A 19398-nucleotide genomic window follows, 5' to 3' on the forward strand; every position below is an offset into this window, starting at 1 on the left:
GATGAAAGCAGTTTTTCTCCTAAAACTTAGTATTTTGCATTCCCTCTCAGGTGAAGCACTGTAAAGCAAAGCTAACTGTCTATGAAAAATATGAATCAGAAGTAGAGTGGGGGAAGTGCTTTGTTACTTTCCCCAGCAGAATTTTCTTTTTGTCTTGTATAGGCCATTTCTTAGCTTGTTCATGACATTTGTAAGTTTTTTGACACAAAAGTGGAAGTCTTTAGTGATGGGAGGAAGTGTATATGATTACTGAGATGATTGCTATTTTTGATAAATATTCATTGCAGTAATCTGGAAGTAACTTTTAACCATCTCAAAGTATATAAAGTGCTTATTTATAACACAATAAAGCTTCTGGCCAGATGGTGATTGGTCTACTTTTTGTAGCTGAACTGTACCCACATTATTTGGCAAGGGATTTGTTTAATTCTTAGCAATAATCACACTTCGGATAAACCTCATTTAACTGTAATACTGCCACTGTGCAAAGCTTGCCTGTAACTTTTAACACTTCTGCTTAGTTCTTATGTGACACTGGAGAGATCTTTTTAACCTTCGCATGCCCATTTTCCTCATCTGTTAAATGAAATGCTAACAAAACCTACTTCATCAGGTTAAGGTTAAATGTGTAGAACCCTGATATCTACTATGTAAGTTTTAGCTTCTGACAGTGGTTTGGTATTTTTTTTCCCTGAGTTTTTTGGTTTTATTTTTAAAGGAAATGCTAGATTTCTATCTTGCCTCAACCTCTCTGTGCCTCCCTGCAACATTAATTACAAGGTCCGTTACCTTTGATCATGGTCCAGAACCCGAAGGTTGTGTATTTTTGGGTGGTACTGTATACAGAACAAAACTGGTATAATTTTAGCAGTGGTATCAGGGAAAGGTTGATTTAGAAAAATCAGGATTTTATTTTTAAATTGAGTGATAGTACTAAGTTAGTACCTAACTTTTCTAGGATAGTAAACACTATAAAATATGAAACTGAGCTACATAGCATGTGAATGATAATTCTGAAATAACATATCTCTGATAATTGGCTTCTGTTAGCATACCACAGTGTTTCTGTTTCTGTTTTCGTTTTCCTCACAGCTCTCTCAGTAAGCTGCAAGTAGGCCTTAGGGAAAACAAAGGACAGCATCTCTGTTGCATTTCCTCACAAGCCATCTGCAGTGTTCAGGGTAACTGGAGATGTGTGGTTGAGGGTATGTAGTGAGTATCTGTGAGAGCACACATACCCACCCAGGGTAACTGTCACCACCCTGGCTGATGAAGAGCAGCTACCTCCCAGAGTGCAGCCGCTATGTGCACACAGCTGTGATCTGTCAGGTGTCTCAGGACTGAGCACTGGAAGGGGCTGCAGGAACTGGTAATTCTGAGAGGATCTTCGTATCAACAGACAAGGCTGCATGTGGGTAGACTGATGTCAGCAACACGGGAAGACTTGCATAAGGAGTATGAGTGGAAGTGAGCATTCCTGGCTTGACTTGCTCACAGAGAGTAACAGATATAATTGGTTCAGACCCTGTGCTACTCAGTGATGGAGTCAGTTCTCAGCGCCAGCTTTGGGAAGACTTGGATACATGACTGGAAACGTTGTCTGGAGGACAGCATCCTGGAGAACGGGGCCACGAGTATAGGCAGTGACCAGAAGTGAACCTGGAAGTCAGCTGGCCCTGCTGACTTGGGAGGCAGTACCGAAGGCAGAAGCCCCTACCTCAGGTCGGGAACTCATTGCCCTAATCACACCATTGATCTTCACGTGAGTCACTCCTCCGAGGTTGCAATAGGAGTTGAGCACACTGTTAAGCCATAGTTAAATCATGGGAAGCATCCTGAGTCGAGTGACTCAGGATGGGCTCATTCTGAAAGTACCGAATGACTGTCAAGAGACGTGTCAAAGGAGTTTGGAGGAAAGATCCAAATGTGCCAGAGCCTTGGGGACAGTGTGTGTCTAGCACGCAGAACTGCAATGTTCTGACTCAGTGGAGAGCTCACCTCCAACCTGCTGACTCCTCTAGTTTCGTGCATGTGTGAAAGGCTTTCTAGTGCCTATGGGACAGAGAGAGAGTGTGTCTGTGTCTGTGTCTGTGTCTGTGAAGAGCTATGTGATGCCATCCTTGGGTGTCTCACAAGACCTAAGTATAGAGTAGTGATTAAAGAGCACTGACATTTTCAATTGAAAATTTTGAGTAGCAGGAAAAAAATGGGTATTTGATAAGAAAATAGGGTATCTTTGCACCATACAGCTGCCCAAGTGATTATAGGAAAATACACATAGAAAGCCAAAATCATTACAACACTTTGGAGGACACTTCTCAGGTTAGGGAACAAGCAGAAAGACTCAGCCACATGGACTGGTTCCTGACAAGCAGCACTAGACACAACCCTCAAGGCCCTTGTAGCCTTGAGGCACTTCCAGCGGTTGAAGTTGACTCCTGGACCATGGTGGGTTTTGAGTGAGGATAAGAAAAGTGAGGTGGCATCTCTCTTGGGAAGCCTGCCAGTTTGTAGGTATGGGTTACACATATGTGGGAATCATCTCAAACCTTTACTGTTCTCCAGCCCCTAGTCTTGGTGAAAGCAAAAGGCCTTGACATTCCTGCTTCTTTCTCCACGCCCTCCTGCTGCATCTACTCATTTTCTGCAGAGATCCACACTTGAAAGTGGTGTCAGTCATTTAGACCTTTCATTTCTATTTACAGGTGCACATGCCCATGCACATTCTCTTTCCTCCTAATTGTGGTAAGAAAGGGTAATTCCAAGGACCCTGACCCTGAAATGTCAGCACAAGTCAGAGGTGGAGCAATTTTTAGAGACATGTTTTCCCTGGAAAAGAGAGTGAGATTCAGCAATTCCTCTTTGGGCATGTATCCTGGGAACTTGAAATCCATGTGCTAATATATGAGGTGTGATGGAAATGTTTAAATCAGATAACTATAATGAAACATCGCCATGAATCCCTCAGGATAATTTCCCTCACTTTTCTTGGTACTTTGCTGAAGCAGTTCTGATGTCTTTCCTAAGTGGCTTTCCAAGGTATGATGAGAGATACAGTGGCAGCTGCTGATTGCCTTCAGTGAAAAGGCAGCCTCATAAACATGCTTCATCCCCTTCACCAGGTATGCTGCTGTATGCCTGGCTCTGCCCCAGAGTCAGAATGACCAGGAACAGTCAACATTTAAGTCCCATCAAGACAGTGAGGCCGACGTGACAGCACAGCTAAAGCCACAAAGGACTGGGAGTAATCCCAGCACTCAGGAGGCTGAGGCCATAGGATCATTAAATTTGAGACCAGCTACAAAGTGAGCTCAAGGCAGCCTGTCTTAGACAGACATAAAAAGGTGCTTCAGAACATGTTGAGAACAGTGGGATAAGTGGGAAGTGAGGGAGAGATTTCTGAGGGGGATTAGTAATGTGTGTCTCTCTAGATTAAAAAAAAAAAAAAAATACCATATTTGTTGGTCACAACCTGCTGTCTGCATGCTCGTGTTCACTCCAGCATGTTCACAAAAAACAAGAATTGACTTGGGACCTTGAATTCACCAGGCAGGCACTGTGCCAAAGAGCTATATCCCTGGCCTCAGAGTAATTGAACTTGGAGAAGCAGGGGAAGTGGTTACAAGACAGCAGGAGGTTACAGTTAGACGGAAAAACTAAGGTGTGTTATGTTAATTCAGTCATTTTGCCCTGTATAATTCAACAGTACCCCAGAGTTATAGACATTAATGGATCATAAAATAACCTACGTTAGCATGCAGTAAGGGAATTCTCAGGATTGGGAAATGAAACCAGTGGCTTCTAGGTTGTATCAGTCCCCTAGTTGGTCAGACATACCCGACCTGTACAACGTAAGGGAGAAGAGGTTTGGGCTGGGTTTCAATTGGTTGGCTCCAGGTAGAAGTGAGGGAGAGCAAGGCTGCTGAGCCAGGCAAAGCCAGGGACAAGGGCCCCAAGGGAGCCACCTCTTCTAATTAGATCCTGTGTCCCAGTAAGCCTGCTGAACCCAGTGAGCCCACTGAGCAGAGAACCCAGCCAGGGGCTAATGGTGCTTTGAGGGACATTTTGGTTCTCAACCGGAACACAAATGGATCAAAAACATGCTGAGCTGGAGATACAGTTCAGCAGCATAAGCACCTGCACGGCAAGCATAAGATCCCAGGTTTAATCCCTGCTTCCTGAAATTGAAAAAACTTGGAATTAAATATAATTTCACTGAAAATCTGAAGGTTTAGATAACTGCTAAATTGAACATGTTAAAATATAACAATAACTATAAATAACCACAATAAATACTAGGGGTGACAGGAAGGAAGAAAAAGCTATGTGCCCCACTTTGGGAAGAAGACCACATAATATCCAAAACTGTATAGGACAACAGTTGAGTATATTAAGTCCTCATATGTGAAAATCGGCAGAGCTCTGGTCTAACCCTGACTTTTTAGCAAGTGTTGGGCAGGTAGGGAGACAAAGATCATATAGTAAGATGTGCTGAGAAAAACATGGAGGGATGGGAACGAAAAACTCAGAAGACCAGCACTGAGAAGCTGCTCTCATCGGCCAGACTGACCTCAGTGCTCCAGCACCCAGCAGGAGTGGCCCTGGAATAGCAAGGGCAAAGCCTCATGGCACAGTGGCCATGGGGACCCCCAGGCCTTCCATGATGGGGGCTCTCAGGCCAGGCAGGGATTCCTCAGATAGCAGTCAAGATGAAGCACGCTAGCCCCATGCCCAAGAATAGTGGACAGACTGACCTGGGGTACTGGGCCCAAGTGAACAACCGTGGTAAAATTCTCAGCACCGGTGAGCACAAGGGCTCACTATGGGTGGCAGAGGAAGGGACAAATGCCCCACTTACCAGCCCTGATCTGAGCAGCAGGTTCCTGGAGGCAGGTAAGACCCAGTACACTGAAGGCTTGCAAGGAGGTTCAGATTAATGGGGTTGGAGGCTTAGCCACACAGCTTGTGAGTACTCCCAAAACTCGAAAGCCCCACAGCTTTGGGCACCTAGTCCAGTCTTCGTTCCCTTTTTTGCAAAACGTCTAGAGCCTTCCCCTTCCCTGAAGGTGAAAGTCAATGCCAACTTCCCCAGAGTTCAGTGCAAAGCCAGATAGAGGCTGACGCTCCCTTTGTTATGAGCTGCTTTGCACTTTGCCAAGCAAATGAAGGAAAATCACTCAGATCAGTTTCGGGGTCTATAAAATACAGGAGAACAGTGCACTGCCAGTACACATTGGAGGATGTTGGGCAGAGATGCTCCCAGCACAAAAGCTGGGACACTGGGACCCTTGCTCGCTGCTCTAAAAACGACAGATTTGACTTGAATCATGTTTTTTCCTTGTGAAATCCCCAGCATCCTAGGTGTGTTTCTAGAGACCTTATTTTTTTTCTCAGGACAGCTACCAGAAAAGTTTTCAAAATCATCTTTGGAAATTATTTAAGCCCCACAATTTGATTTTTTTATTATTATCAGAACTGCACATGCTTAAAACTTAAAAGGTGTTCCTGTTAAGATGCTTCTCATTTTCACCTCTCAGCTCAACTCGAGATGTTGAACATTCTAAAAAGCTGGAGGTGTTTCTTCCTTTTTAAAAATAAGAAGTTGACAGCTATCTTTGAAATGTTAAAAGCAGGTGAAAATCTGTGAACAGTGATTGTCCCTGGAGGAGAGAGCTGAGCCTGGAATTTACACTTTATAACCTGTGTTATTTTAATATGGGCCTGCATTGCTTCAGTACTGTGAGAATTAAAAGCAGCTGCAAAGGTTGGGGATATGGCTCAGTCCCTGGCACATGTGAGGCCCGGGTTCCATGTCCAGTACTGGGCTTGGGGAGAAGCAAGTCCAGGAATCTGTTCTGAAATAAATGGTCCCAGGAAAACCTGCACTCCTGTAAATGGTGTATGCAAACCTGTAAGAAACAGCCTTTGAGGTAACCTATTCCTACCACCCTAGCTGGGCAGTGTCTTGAGGGCTCTGTCCTGTAATGAATGAAAAAGGCTGTGGTGCAAATCTAAAGTCACTTCCTGGATCCAGTCTGAATGGCTGAGGAGCCCTAGGAAAGTTACCAGAGTCTTAGTTAGCTGGTTGGTAGGTCTGGACAGCTCTCCATTTCCCTAAGGATCTGCTCCTAGTTATGCACCCCCTAAGTGATTAGATCTCAGCTTTTAGTGTTGGTCTCACCCCTGCCCGCTCCACCAGGTAGGTAGTTCTACTGCCAGAATCAATTAGAGCCATCCAGTGCAAAGTTTACAGTGAGTGCCAATCCAAGGTGTCCTGCTGCCCAGAGAGCTCGGTGGCAGCACTCCCAAGCCACCTTGGACAAAAAGAAGTCATGAAATAGTGGAACTAATCCTTGAGGCAAACCAGACCTGTAGTCCCAAACACCCCTGGGATACACACTTAAGGAAACTTGGCCCAGTTGGGCTACAGAACAATAGGGTGCTGGCCAGCTTCATCCTACTTCGGGTGTTGGCTGCCTCGTCTTGTAAGCACCAGCTCTGACGTGGATACCAGTGAGCTCCCAGAGCCTTCCAAGTTCCCACTTCTGCCCCAGCGGTGGCCTCCAGATGCAGACCACACCCTGCTAATAGAATCAGCCTGGGGCTGCCCCTGTGACTAATCCAGCATGATGTATCTGGTTTCTTTATGCGGGTCTACTTTAGCCTTTCTGCAAACACGTGAAAGCATAGAGGCTGACTATCAAACTATCTCCTGGCCACTGGTGTGTTGTGGAGCTGTCTTGAACATACAGCCTAAGTTCCTCTCTTGGATCTGGGGAGACCCACCATGGACCTGTCTCCAGCAGCAGGAAATGTCTGAGTATTCTGCCAGGAACCAGGGAGAGTTGAATAAATCATGGCATCTTCCCCACATGCCCTTGCAGGTTGGGAACTGGCAGCAGTTCTTTATAAATGTGGCTAAAGGGCCACATTTATAAAGCAAAGGACAGAGGAGCCATCTCAAGGACAGACATAAATTTGTGTGTGTGTGTGTGTGTGTGCGTGCATGCGCATGTGCGTTCACGTGTGCACATGCATGTGCACAAACTCCCTGAAACTCTCTTCTCTCCATCTACACTACCCAGGCACAGCCCCACACTGTGCTCTACTTCATGGAAACCTCACCCCTACATTTTTTTTTTTTTTAAATCTCATTCCCGGAAGTGTGTTTGCATGTTCCTCAATCCTTAAATCTTCTTGGCATCAGCCTGGGTATATGGAGCCACTCCCTTTGTGGGGACTTACTCTTCTTGCCCATATCTACCAGTGGTTGCTGCATGACAACTTCCCTGGGCCTAATGGCAGATGCCACAATGGAATGGGCATATTCAGGGCATCGCAGAACCCTGATGACTCACAGCTGACCATAGCGGCCCTGCCAGGCCTACAGCACCTGCACCAACCCTAGTAACCTGGAGTTCCAGTCACCTCCTGAGTTCAGGCTGCATGTCCCCAAAGCCTCTGCAGCCGTGGACACTGAGAAGTAACAGTTATATGATGCACCGGCACTGCCCGTACCAGGGCTGGCAAAGCTGTACTGGGAAGAGAGACTAGCTAGGTCTGGAAGGATGAATGGAAGCCGGATCAGGAGTGGGTAAGGAGAGCCCAGGCAGAGGCACGTGGTGAGGATGGGAAGCACCCACCCCCCATCTCTCCTAGGTCCAGGGACACCCACCCCCTCACAGTAGGGCCTAGGTCCTACACATGCTCAGGCACACATGTGCCATTATTAAAGGAACACCCAGGGACAATCCCTTATGGAAAGGGAAGTCTGACCATTTATGTCACCAGTCTACCAGGCTAAAAGCCTGCATGCCAGGCATTTTCAGACCTCAGGCAATCCTCCACTGAGCCAGGAAGCCCACTATGACCTGACCTCCCATGCCAGCTTCCCTCCTGTATCCTGTCTCTGCAAAGCCACCTCCTGTCCCTACTCATCCCCTGACTGTTCAGTGTCCCTTGCTGGCCTCTGGCATGGGTGGCACTTAATATACAATGTTGTGGTCGCCTGTCTGCTCAGTTGGCTCCACCAGTACAAGCCCCATGATGCCCAGCATCGCCAGTGTCTCCCAAGTGCCTGAGACCTACAGCACTGCCTCTAGGAGTGGGTGACAGCTGAGTGTCCCATGCCTCTCCCATGCCTGCCCTGGTTAGATGCTCCCCCATCACCACCTATCAAACTGACCTCCAGCTTGAAGTACCTTTCATTTCATCGCTGTCTTAATCGCGCACTCACAGCCAGCTATGGCTCTGCATAATTTTACACAGGGTGAAGGCCAACTGATACACACAGCTTACCACACTTATATATGCCCATTCCACAGAGGGGCAGCACATCTAGAGACATTGAGAGACCAGTCCAAGGTTGCACCTCTGTTTTATCAGGATTCAAACCCAAATCAGGATTTTTCAGCCATGCCTAAGGCTCTGCAAGGTATTTTATGGTCCTTCTCTCAACAGTATCTAAGAAGCAAATAGGAAGATCTGCATTTCACAGAATTTTACTGACACTAAAAGTTAACGTTCAATCCAGTTCTTCCCGCAGCAACAGTTTCCTGCTCTGAGCCACCGGCTGGCACAGGTGGCTCTTGGAGCTGACATGTTACAGGTCATTAAACCTCAGCATCTCGAAAAGCTGGTTCCTTTTCCGTTGGGAGGGGCCACCACACCTCTTTATGAGATCCGGGGCTGCCAGTATAAAGTGCCTGTGGTGGCACTGAGGGAGGCAGGCTGCCATTCAGCACAGCTTCCTCGTGGGCCATCAGACTTCACCACCTCGACATGCGGCTTCAAGTGCTGTCCAGCCTCCTCTGCATCTTGCTGCTCTGCGCCTCCCTCTTCTCTGGGGAAGGTAGGCTGCCCCTGTGCTGTGCCCTGAGCGAGGGCTCCAGGGTCTGAGGAAGTTGGAGCAGGCTGTTCTAGAGAACAGGCCCTGGCAGGCACACCCTGAGCTCTTCCAAACATGCTAAAGGCCGAAGGGAAGCGCCCCTTCCAGCCTAGACACACGAGCTGTGCTCTGCCCAAGTCCTTTCTACTTGGACCTTCCGGAGTGGTCTGCAGCGTGCTCCGGTCAGAGGGAAGCCACGCCGAGTGATGAATACATGAATGAGTTCTCTGCTGAGTCTGAGCTTCTCAAACCCATGCCCAGAAAATGGGCCCTGGGCTGGGAGGAGGGACTTGGGCGTGCAGTGTATTTGGGAATGGGAAAGTGTGGCCCCTTCCCTGGAGAAGAGGACTTAGCCCACCTGCCATAGGAGAAAGAATGAAGCAAAACTTTAAAAAAAGAGAACAGTAACGTTAATATTGGCCTATTTTTATTTTTAAATTACTCAGTGTATAAGATATTGGCATTTAATTATCTGAACAATATTATCACAAACTTTTCTTTATGATGAACTAAGAGAAAGTAGTATAACTATCTTGATGTATATATTATATATTATACATATGTTATATATTGTATGTTATATGTTATATATGACATATATACATATATCTATATCTATTGATCTCTCTCTCTCTCTCTCTCTCTCTATATATATATATATATATATATATATATATATATATATCTGGCTTTTCTCTTCCTTCTTTCCTTTCTTTCTCCATTTCCCCATCGTACTTTTTCTTTTGAAGTTTCTTACCATTCCACAATATCTATTGTACATTTTGGGTCTTATTTACTCTCAGCTTCTCAAACTAGGGAGCCAATACGATGTTTACACGTGTGTGTGTGTGTGTGTGTGTGGTTTATTTCATTTATGATTATGGTCTCAAGTTGCATCCATTTACCTATAAAAGTCTCCAGTTTATCCTTCCTTATAGCTGAGTAGTACTCCCTTGTATAATAAGCCCACCTCTTATCTTACCTATTTCTCTGTTGGTGGGCATTTGTGTTCTTTCAGGCATCTTGCTCTCCTGTCATGCTTGTTTCAGAATGCTCTTTCAGGCTTTTTCTCTTCTATACCACGTTAGCAAACTGCCTACTTTTATATTTTGTCTTCATGGTTATGGTTATTTTAACATTTATTGGAGCTGAGCATATAGACATACGCGAAGGGGAGCAAAACATCCATAATTTCATGGTTGAAGAGTAGCCATGTTCAGCATTTTTTAAGTTGCATGAATCATTTTTTTAATGATAAGTTTAGACGTTCAACACTGCCTTCACTTATCACTTCTTTTCTTACAGTCCCTAAAAATACTCATACTGAACTTGCTCATTCACGCCACAGTGTCGATAGCGGCCCCCTGTGAGTAGCAGGATTACAGGAAGTGTTTATGTGCTCGAGCTTTGCAGGGAGCATGTTCCCAGGAAAACGGTGATTAGAACTGATCAGGAGCACAGGCCTGCAGTGTAACTCAGACAGCAGCTCACGAGGATGGGTGTCTCTGGAAATCCCTGTTGCCATGGACTCTCCCTGGCCGATGCAGGAAGTGGAGTTATTCAGCTGATCCCTAAGCTGCCATCACGGGAGGCTGCTATCGTTAACTTCCGTGCTTAGACATTCAGGTGCTCACAGCTGCGCACTGTACTACAAATATGGTACAGTGGGCATGTGTATAGCAAATAATTCTTGGTTACTTTTCTCTAGTTGCTGGGACAGACTACCTCATAACCAAATTAAAGAGGAAACAATGTGTTTATTTAGCTTGCAATTTGTGGCGATATCAGTCCATACTCAAAGGACAGTAGTGCATGGCAGGGAGCAGCAACTCGAGGAGGTGGAAAACAGCAACAGCAGCAAGACCAGAAGGAGAGGAGCAGGCAGGACAGAGCCTTTTTCGTCCCTTATACTGTATGCAGGCTGCCCACCTGAGGGCAGGGGTAGCGCTCACACACTAATCCCAGCACTGGGCCATGAATCAATCTTAAACTTTAGAAGTCTGCCCCATGACTGCATGAGGCTAGACACAAGCCATAGCAATGACCTTTTTTTCAAAAGTTTGTATTGCATGTTTGCAGTACAGAATGGTGACATTCATCCAGGGAGTGGGCCTGTCTACATAGCACAGCTTCATTGTTTTCATACCCCCTTGGCACACTCCTCCCTCCCCCATCCATCCCTTCCTCCCTCCTTTCCTCTCTCCCTCCCACTCTCCCGCCATCTCTTGGAAAAGTCCTTGCTATATTCACGATTCTTTCCCTGGACTAGATTGCCAGGGAAGAATTACCATGTGGAAGGTCAGGGACACTTTAGAGCCACAGCCCTGAATTGTTCCTCAAACAGGAATGGGAGGACTTATCCTGGTAGCAAACCTCCTCGTGTCCACTTTGCTACTTAAGAAAAGTGAAATACGGCAAGTCGGCCCCTCCACCCCCATGCCTGGCTCATCTTCAGTGTCCTGGAGCATATCCTGGAGCTGACCTAGGGAACAAAAGCCCTCACAAGCTGTCCCTGCAAAGACTCCCTCAGTGTGTTTCTCACACCAAGGGAGGTCTCTGCTCTCCTTTGTGTCCACCCTCAGCGAAAAGCCCTCGGACCAAGATTCGGAAACCTAGGCCCTGCTGCCGCCAAGCTCCCGGCTCTAACCTGCACAGTAAGCTCTACACCCTGCCTGGGCTCTGCTGGGGAGGGCAGCTCCGGGGGCCTGTGCATGAAATCAGAGGTGCGTGACAAGTGTGACCTCGACCTCATGCAGTTCAAAGTCCAGAGGAGGAACCCACCCCCCTCCAAGGGGCACTGAATGTATCATTTCCAGCTGAACATTGAGTCAAGAAAAAGCAAGGTGCAAAGAAGAAGTGGTATGGGGTACACAGGTCCCTTGAAAGGGAGGTGATGGGAGGTGACATTTGTGACACTTGAGGAAAGGTCAGGAGCTGCCTGAAGGTGGTGGGTGGAGCAGAGGAGGCAGTAGACTGATGAGCTGGCATGCGCAGAAGACACAGAGAAGCCAAGGGCATAGTGCTCCCAGGCCCCGGCAGGCTGACTGTGAGCCATGTGTACGGGGGCCTGCCAGTGCAAGTCCAAGCTTTGGATGGGATGGGCCATGCAGTGCTGAGAGCTCCAGCTGGGGGCAGGAGGGAGTAGTGTCCCAAGAGGGGAGCCACGCTTCCTGACTGCAGTCCTAGGCACAGCCTGGAGGTGGGGAAGAGCAAGGCTGCTGCCCAGGCACCATGGGCAGAGGGGTCAGACCCATGCCAGGTGTACTAGGGCTTCTGGGCTCCGGGCCATTGCCCACTGACATAGTGGGGTTGCTGGTCTGGTGACAGGTGCAGACCAGGGGACTTCAGTGGCCTTGTGGTAGGAGGCCAACAGCACAGGGAGGGTGTACCAATAGAGCACAGATCTGAAGCGCCCATGCCCAGCGCCAATGCAGGTCCTTCTCAGCTAGTGTGGGCCAGGGGCCAGGCCAGCTCTGGAGGGAGGGAGGGAGGGAGAGCACCAGGACGGTGGGCCCAGCCTCAGGCCCTGCTCCCATGCACTGGGTTGGGCTGAAATAAGTGGGCTACGGGTACAGTGTGAGGCCCTCGCCCAGGTGGGGAAGAGGGGTCTGATGGCACCTCTCCACCCCAGGTGGAGTGAGGAGGAGGACAGAGAAGGGGAGGAAGAGAGGCAGATACACAAACACACAGACACCACACTGCCACACCCCCAACACACATGTACACTACACACATGCACACGCACAGTGCACACCACACTCGGTTCCAAGGGTGGGGATGGCTCACTTCCAGCCCTGGGGACCAGCAGCCCCCTGGGTGATCATCGGTGCTGTGCGAGTATCTACCTCTGTGGCCCTGACAGGAAGACTTGAGTCTTGCGGGGAGCGCTGGTGCTTCTCTTCAAGCCCTTAGAAGAATTTGCACCATCTGCACACCAGTGCCGCCTTAGTGACCGAAATGCTGTTCTGCCGGCAGCCCAGGGGCTGCTTGGCCATAACCTGGAGTCAGATCCCCAGCAGTGGGGGACCCATGGCCAGCTGGAAGCTGTGGGCCTCCCCTGACAGAGCATTAAGGGAAAAGAGTAAGTTATGCTGTGTATTGCTCTGATGGTCACTCTGGGCAGATTAAGGCACTTTCAGCAGTAAGAAAGATGAAAAGGCAAATCACACCAATGTTAGAACTTTGTTAGGGTTAATACAGGAGGCTGGGGGTGGACTGTGATAATTAGCGTGTTTCATACCTAGCACTTCTACAGCAGTTTCTGGATGTGATATTTCCATCTGCTAATGCATTTGATCCTCATAATAATCCCAAAAGTTAGGTGACTACTGTCTTCGTTGTGACAGAGAAGTAAATTAACTTTTTGCAAGCCACACACCTAAGTGCATAGAGCACGTGGGCTTTGAATCCAAATAATTTGACTCCAGATTCTATGTTAATTAACTTTCACACTATACAGCATGTAGAAATAACCTAGAAGCCAGAGGGGAAAAAATAATCTCATTACCATAACGTAATAACCCTTCTTATTCACTTTTGTCTCCTTTGTTTTCCTATAAGAACATTTCCCTCATTCTATTTTTATGGTACCTACCCTCCACACCATAGTTGAGTTTGAAAGCAGGGCCTTGACCCTGAGGTACATTCCAGCCTCTTTGATTTGAAACAGTCTCACTAAGTTGCTAAGTTGCCTGGACTGGGCTTGAATTTGGGATCCTCCTGCCTCAGCCCTCCAGAGTCCTGGGATTACAGGTATGTGCCACCATGCCTGGCTTCCTACCTCATTTCAATTTTTTTTTTATATTTTTAAAAATAATTTTATTGAGAAACAACAATGACACAGTTTCAAAACTGATTAGTAGGACCGTTTCAATAATTAATGCATTGCATATTGTTATCTTCTTAGTGGTTATTCATAGTACAAGATGCAGACATGCTATCCTGTTCACAAACACTATTAGAACAAATCTTTCTATTCACTGAATTAAGAGAAAGTAGTTGAATATTTATCCTATTTTGAATACACAGATCAAATTTTTTTAGGGTAGCATTAAATCATAACCTTTTTCTTTGGGATGATACATAGTCATCACAATCATGGGATTTTGTCTCCAAGAAATGTTTCCATCATCATGAGGCATGTCCTTACTAATTAGCCGCTTATCTAGCCTGCATATGGTATTTAGATTATTTGTAGAAATCCTTTCTGAATTTTGTTTTGTTTTATTTGAGACAGGGTCTCACTATAGGGACTACAGTTCAGGCTGGCCTAGAACTCACAGCAATCCTCCTGCCTCAGCCTCCCCAGTGCCTGGTGAGTACCCCACACTTGGCTCTGTCCTGCTGTTTAAAGTGATGCGGAAAGGGTCTGTGTAGACAAACTGTAGGACAGCTTTGTGTACACAGAGCCTAGCACCTGCTGCCTGAGGAGACAGGTGGGAGTAACGTGGCAGGCTTTCCCTGTGCTGCCGCCATGGGCAGGCCTCCTGGCCACCTGTGTCATGCTCTGCTCCCTCTGCTGTAATCAGACCCACTGGGCTGAGATGGTTGCGAGTGACCTCATAAGCCACACAGACCCTAGGCCTGCAGGAAGGAGGGAGAGGTCGGACATTTCAGGGCTGGAGGATGAGTCTAATGTGTTTCCTTTCTCCCGCCCCATCTTTGCCCACCCTCCCTCCCACCCTTGCCCTCCTGGCTGGCTGCTCCTCCCTGCAGGGAACCGCATCAGGAGGTGCAGACCTTGCAGGCCCAAGCCAGTGCTGCCGACCTGGGTGGTGCCCGGGGCGCTCCCACAGGTGTAGCGCCCCCGCCAGGCCTCCTGTCCGGGCTGCAGCACTGACACCGGATGCCTGAGCCCTTTCTACCTGAGCAGCAGTGAGCAGTGGTGCAGAGGGCCTCCTCTCAGGAGCAAGAGCTCCAAGGAACCCAGAACTCTTCCAGGTCCTGGAACACACAAGTAGGCTCAGCCCAGGACTCAGGTCGCATCAGCATGGCAGTGGAGGACTCTGCCGTGCCCCGGAACAGATCCAGACACATCCGGCCCCTGGCGATCCAGGCATCAGGACCAGGCAGTTGGCCAGGACTTCAGTCTCAGCTATCCCAAGGCACCTGGGCCTCTGGTACCAACACCTGTGGCCCCCAAAGGCCCCCTGCCTAGCTTCCTGATGCATGTCACCTGGAAAGAAAAAACAAGCAAACACCAATAAATACAATAAACAAACACCAATAAACACAAATAACCGATAAATACAAACAAACTACAGGGTGCATCCTTGTTGGGGAAAGACAGCAGAGGCAGGGCTCACATGAACCCACACCCCTTCTGCCCAGCACAGCCACACAGGATATCCAGTGTGATGTGGGCACAGCAGCCTGCAGTCCTGAGAAAAGGAGCTTACAGGCCTCCTGGAGGGGGCAGCAGACTAATGTGCATGCCCACAGGGACTGGCTCAGGGTGTCCCTGCTGTCCTGCGTGCCCACCCTCGGGGCTGTTTATGTCCTTGGTGATCACAGCTCTCCAGAGCTGAGCCCAGGGCAGATGGCTCTGGGCTCAGATGCTTAACTCCCAGCACAGTGCCTCCTAATCTGATTCACCAAGAGAGCCAAGAAGCCCAGTCTAATCACCCTCAGATGTGAGGCTGAGGGACAGAGGCTCCTTGGGCACAGTCTGGGCACTGGGACTCCAGCAGGCCTGAAGTCTGCATCTTGCCACAGGCCAGACTTCCTGTGTCCTTGTCTTAATAGCTGCCATGGTTTCCAAGTCACTCCTCAGTCACCTTGTCCTGGGTAGGCAATGGTCAGGCCCGTGCTGGGCTTGGAGGCTCAGCATTGACCAGACTGGAGCTCGCATGTGACATCCAGGAGGAAGGCAGGGCTCTGGGACATTGTGGCCTACAGGTAAATCAGGAGACAGAGGGCAGGAGGGATGGAGGCAGAGGAGGCGATGAGGCAGGACCTGGGGAGGGTTCTGGTGGGGAGGACCCGCTGCAGTAGGTGGAGTGTGGTATATGGAGAGTGTGGTGTGTGTGTCAAGTATGAGGGACATGTGGAGTGCACATGTGTGCATCTGTGGTATGTGTGAGTGCATGCACGGTACACATGTGGTTTATGCATGTCTATGGCCATATGTGGAGTGTGTTGAGGTGAAGTGGAACACAGTAAGGCCAGACCGGAAGAGATGAGTTCTGCATCAGAACTCAGAATTGAACAGCAGCATGGGGCCCAGGGGACGCAGGGCCTCAGTCATCTGCACCTGAGGCAGCAGTAAGACTTAGGTCCCTAGGGCTTGTTGGGGAGCAGAAAGAGTGGAGATGGGAGTGTGAAGATGTGGGAGACTCCAGGGGGATGGGCAGGAAGGTGAAGCAGAGTGGGCTGGGGAGAGGAACAGTAGTGCAGTGGCCAGTGACTGAAGCTTGTGGCAACGGCTCCTGAGGTGTCACTCCTAGCCTGGCGCTCCCTCAGCAGGGACCAGGCCCCAGAGAATAGAGAACCGGGGATTCTGGATTCTTGCCCTTCTCTTTGCTCCTCTCAATGCCAAACAACTCCCCACAACCAAAAAGAAACACACACACACACACACACACACACACACACACACACACACAACTAAGCTCATGTGCTTGAGAATCACCTGGACAAATGACTCACAAGCCACACGCCCAGCCGCTGCCCTGGGCCCTCCAGGAAATGGGCCATGCAGAGAAAGCCACCCTCCATCTCTCTGAGGGCCTCGAGTGGGAAAGGCCAGATAAATACATGCCTAAACCAAAGAAAGACAAGGCTTGGTCCTTGGGGCTAGCACCTTTCTGAGCAGCTCACTGCCAGAGGGTGCAGGGAAGAGGCTGACCTTGGGGACAGCAGCTCCCCCAGAACCAGCAGACCCCTCCTCCCCAAGCTGTGTCCTCTGCCCTTCCCCTGGGGAAGAATGAAAGCAGGACTCACAAGCAGAGAGTCTTGAATGAAGAATGAAAGCAGGACTCACCCACGGGCCCTCTGGAGGAAGGAGCTGTGCCCCAGAAAGACACTAAAACTTAAAGCTTGCAAAAGGGGTGCTCAGATCTTCTGTGGTGGAAGAACTTTGCTCTCAAAGGACGGACTGGGTCCTACAGGACGTCTTGTGAAGGAGGCTATTCGAGTGTGGGGAAAACCAACTTCAGCATAATAAAACCACAATCCTTATTAATTCTTAAATCACAGTTGTCTCCTGGAAGAATCTAGACATGGCTGCAGGCGATAGCAGGATGAAAGTGTATAGTCTCTATGGCAACCAAAGGGGTCCATCCTCCCTCACTGGGGCTACCTGGTGTAGCTGACCAGACATGAGCTTCCAAGACAGACCAGGGGATCAAACGATGGCCACTGTGTGACACTAGGGATGTCAGGTGCTCCCAGCTGTAAACCGAGGCTCAGACTGCATGTCACAACCCCCAGCTTCTCTGTGGGCAAACCTCCTGGGGAGCCCACAGAGGGCAGAGTGGGCTGGTAGCTTCACTCACGGTCCCAGCAGCTTGGGGACTTGGGTGCATCCTCTGCTCTAGTCTGGCCTCCTGAAGGAGGCTGGGCCTGGCCCATGTATAAGCAGCCTCAAAACATATAGACAGTTTAGGAGCAGCTAACAGACTCTCCATCAACAGTGCCACCCCCAGGAGAGGTCTGTGGTCTACAGGTGCCCCTTAGCCTCAGGCAAAGCACATTGCCTCCCAGGACTGGCCAAGTGTTAACCAGAAAGACAAGAGATACCCAGTTGCTAGGTGGCCATGCTGAGAAGTCCTTTCCACATCAAACAACATTTTTGTGGGTCCAGCTCAATGTCTTGAAAATTCTGTGGATATGAGCATTTGTTCGTATGCCATAGCCTCCACTCCATCCCTATGGCCTGTCACCCCACTGTTCTACACATTTCCATCCCCACCCTCCCTCAGAAGTTTACACCTCTGGATATGCACTCTGTTTATTTAAGGAAGGTCAGGTAGAGTGTCGAAGGCAGGCAGAGGCTTGGCAGTTGATTAGAACCAGGAACCAAGACTCCTGACATTCTAAGATGTCCTTCCTTCATTCAGTTACTCCCTGACTTAGTTACTTCTTCTCATTGCTGAGAAAAAAAAAAAAAATACCCAACACACTGAATTAAAGGAAGAAAGGCTTAATTGGCTCAGTTTATAGAGGTTTCAGTCCATAGGGGCTGGCTCCATGACAGATGGGCATCACAGAGGGACAATGGCAGACAGTCGATGGCAGGCAGAAGACAGCAAGCAGCAAGCCACAAGTGACTAGTGACCACTCCCTCTGTCCCTTACATTCTCTGCAGGCTACCCACCCGGTAGCACTCACACCCAGGGTGGGACAACCTTCATGTTAGAGCACCACATCCTCCATCCCAGCATCAGACACCCTAGATCCAGACACCTCTGAGAGGTCCCACCTGTGACGGCATGAGGCTTTGGTGGGACATCTAGACATAAGCCGTAACACTCACTCATTCATCTGGCCAGTTATAACCATTCACTGAGAACTGTTATGGTCTGGAAAAGTCTCACCTAAGGATCTCTAGCCCACTAGGCTATTGAGGAAATAAATATTTTATTTTTATAAGTTGATTATCCAAGGCATATATGACAATAAGGAACAGTTGGCTAACACAAGGACCAGCTCCGCACCTATAATAAAGCAATCCATGAATAAAACCCAGCCCCTCCAGGAATGGCTTAATGCTGCCTGGAGGAGACATCAGGCAGGCAGACTTCAGCATTGGAGTCGCTTAAGTGCCCTGTCATTGCTCCACTAGGGCCAGTTCTGCTTGGGGCAGAGGCCGGGTAGAGGAGAGGAAACTTCTGGAGATGCAGACCTTCTTTGGTGTGTTCCACGCCCAGGCTCAGCCATGCAATGAACTGAGACATCAAAGGAGAAAACTACAGGATGGAAACAGGCCAGCCAGGGCTGGAGATTCTGCTCCCCAGGGTGAGGGTGGTGCCACCCTGAAAGTGGCGGCATTATAATCCAGAAGTCAGAGTGTGGGCAAAGTGTTTATTGGGCCACAATCCAGTTTAATGGAACCAAGGGACAGTGGCAGAGACTCTTGAGTAAAGGGGAAGGCAGCACCTCAGACTGGTAAAGAAGGGTTTTCCTCCTCCTGCTACAGGAAACTGAAGCAGCCACCCTCTACTGGGCCTGGGCACCCTGGGGGGACAAGGGACGCCCTGTTCAGAGTGGATGCTATCCAGGGACCCTCTTCTGGCACTCAGGCTGACAGCTGAGCTACAAACTCCAGAGCAGTGCAGGGACTCCCAACTCCATCCAGGTGGGTCCACCTGGCCCAACCTGTCCCTCTGCTGAGCTGAGACAGTAGCATGTGACAGACAGCACAGTGTCCAAAGACACCGTGTCCATACTTGGCTGACACTGCAGGTCTGCCCAGATCTCCCAGTTGTACCAGCATCCTGAGTACCAAACCCCATTCCAAACCACAAGCTGTCATTCTGCTGAGACTCAGCAGCTAAACAGAGCCGCGGGGA

General features: G+C 48.9%; 1 protein-coding gene across 1 annotated transcript; it reads left to right on the top strand.

Moving 5' to 3' along the window:
* The first annotated feature begins 8718 nt into the window (after positions 1 to 8718).
* CUNH10orf99 (chromosome unknown C10orf99 homolog) lies at positions 8719 to 15047 on the top strand. The gene is made up of 3 exons (XM_023701315.1): positions 8719 to 8851; positions 11470 to 11541; positions 14603 to 15047. Exons 1-3 carry the CDS (start codon positions 8782 to 8784, stop codon positions 14686 to 14688), a joined length of 228 nt encoding a protein of 75 aa, XP_023557083.1. The 5' UTR covers positions 8719 to 8781; the 3' UTR covers positions 14689 to 15047.
* The last annotated feature ends 4351 nt before the right edge of the window (positions 15048 to 19398 follow it).

Source organism: Octodon degus, unplaced genomic scaffold, assembly GCF_000260255.1.
Source record: "Octodon degus isolate 3935 unplaced genomic scaffold, OctDeg1.0 scaffold00132, whole genome shotgun sequence".
Classification (NCBI taxonomy): Eukaryota; Metazoa; Chordata; class Mammalia; order Rodentia; family Octodontidae; genus Octodon; species Octodon degus.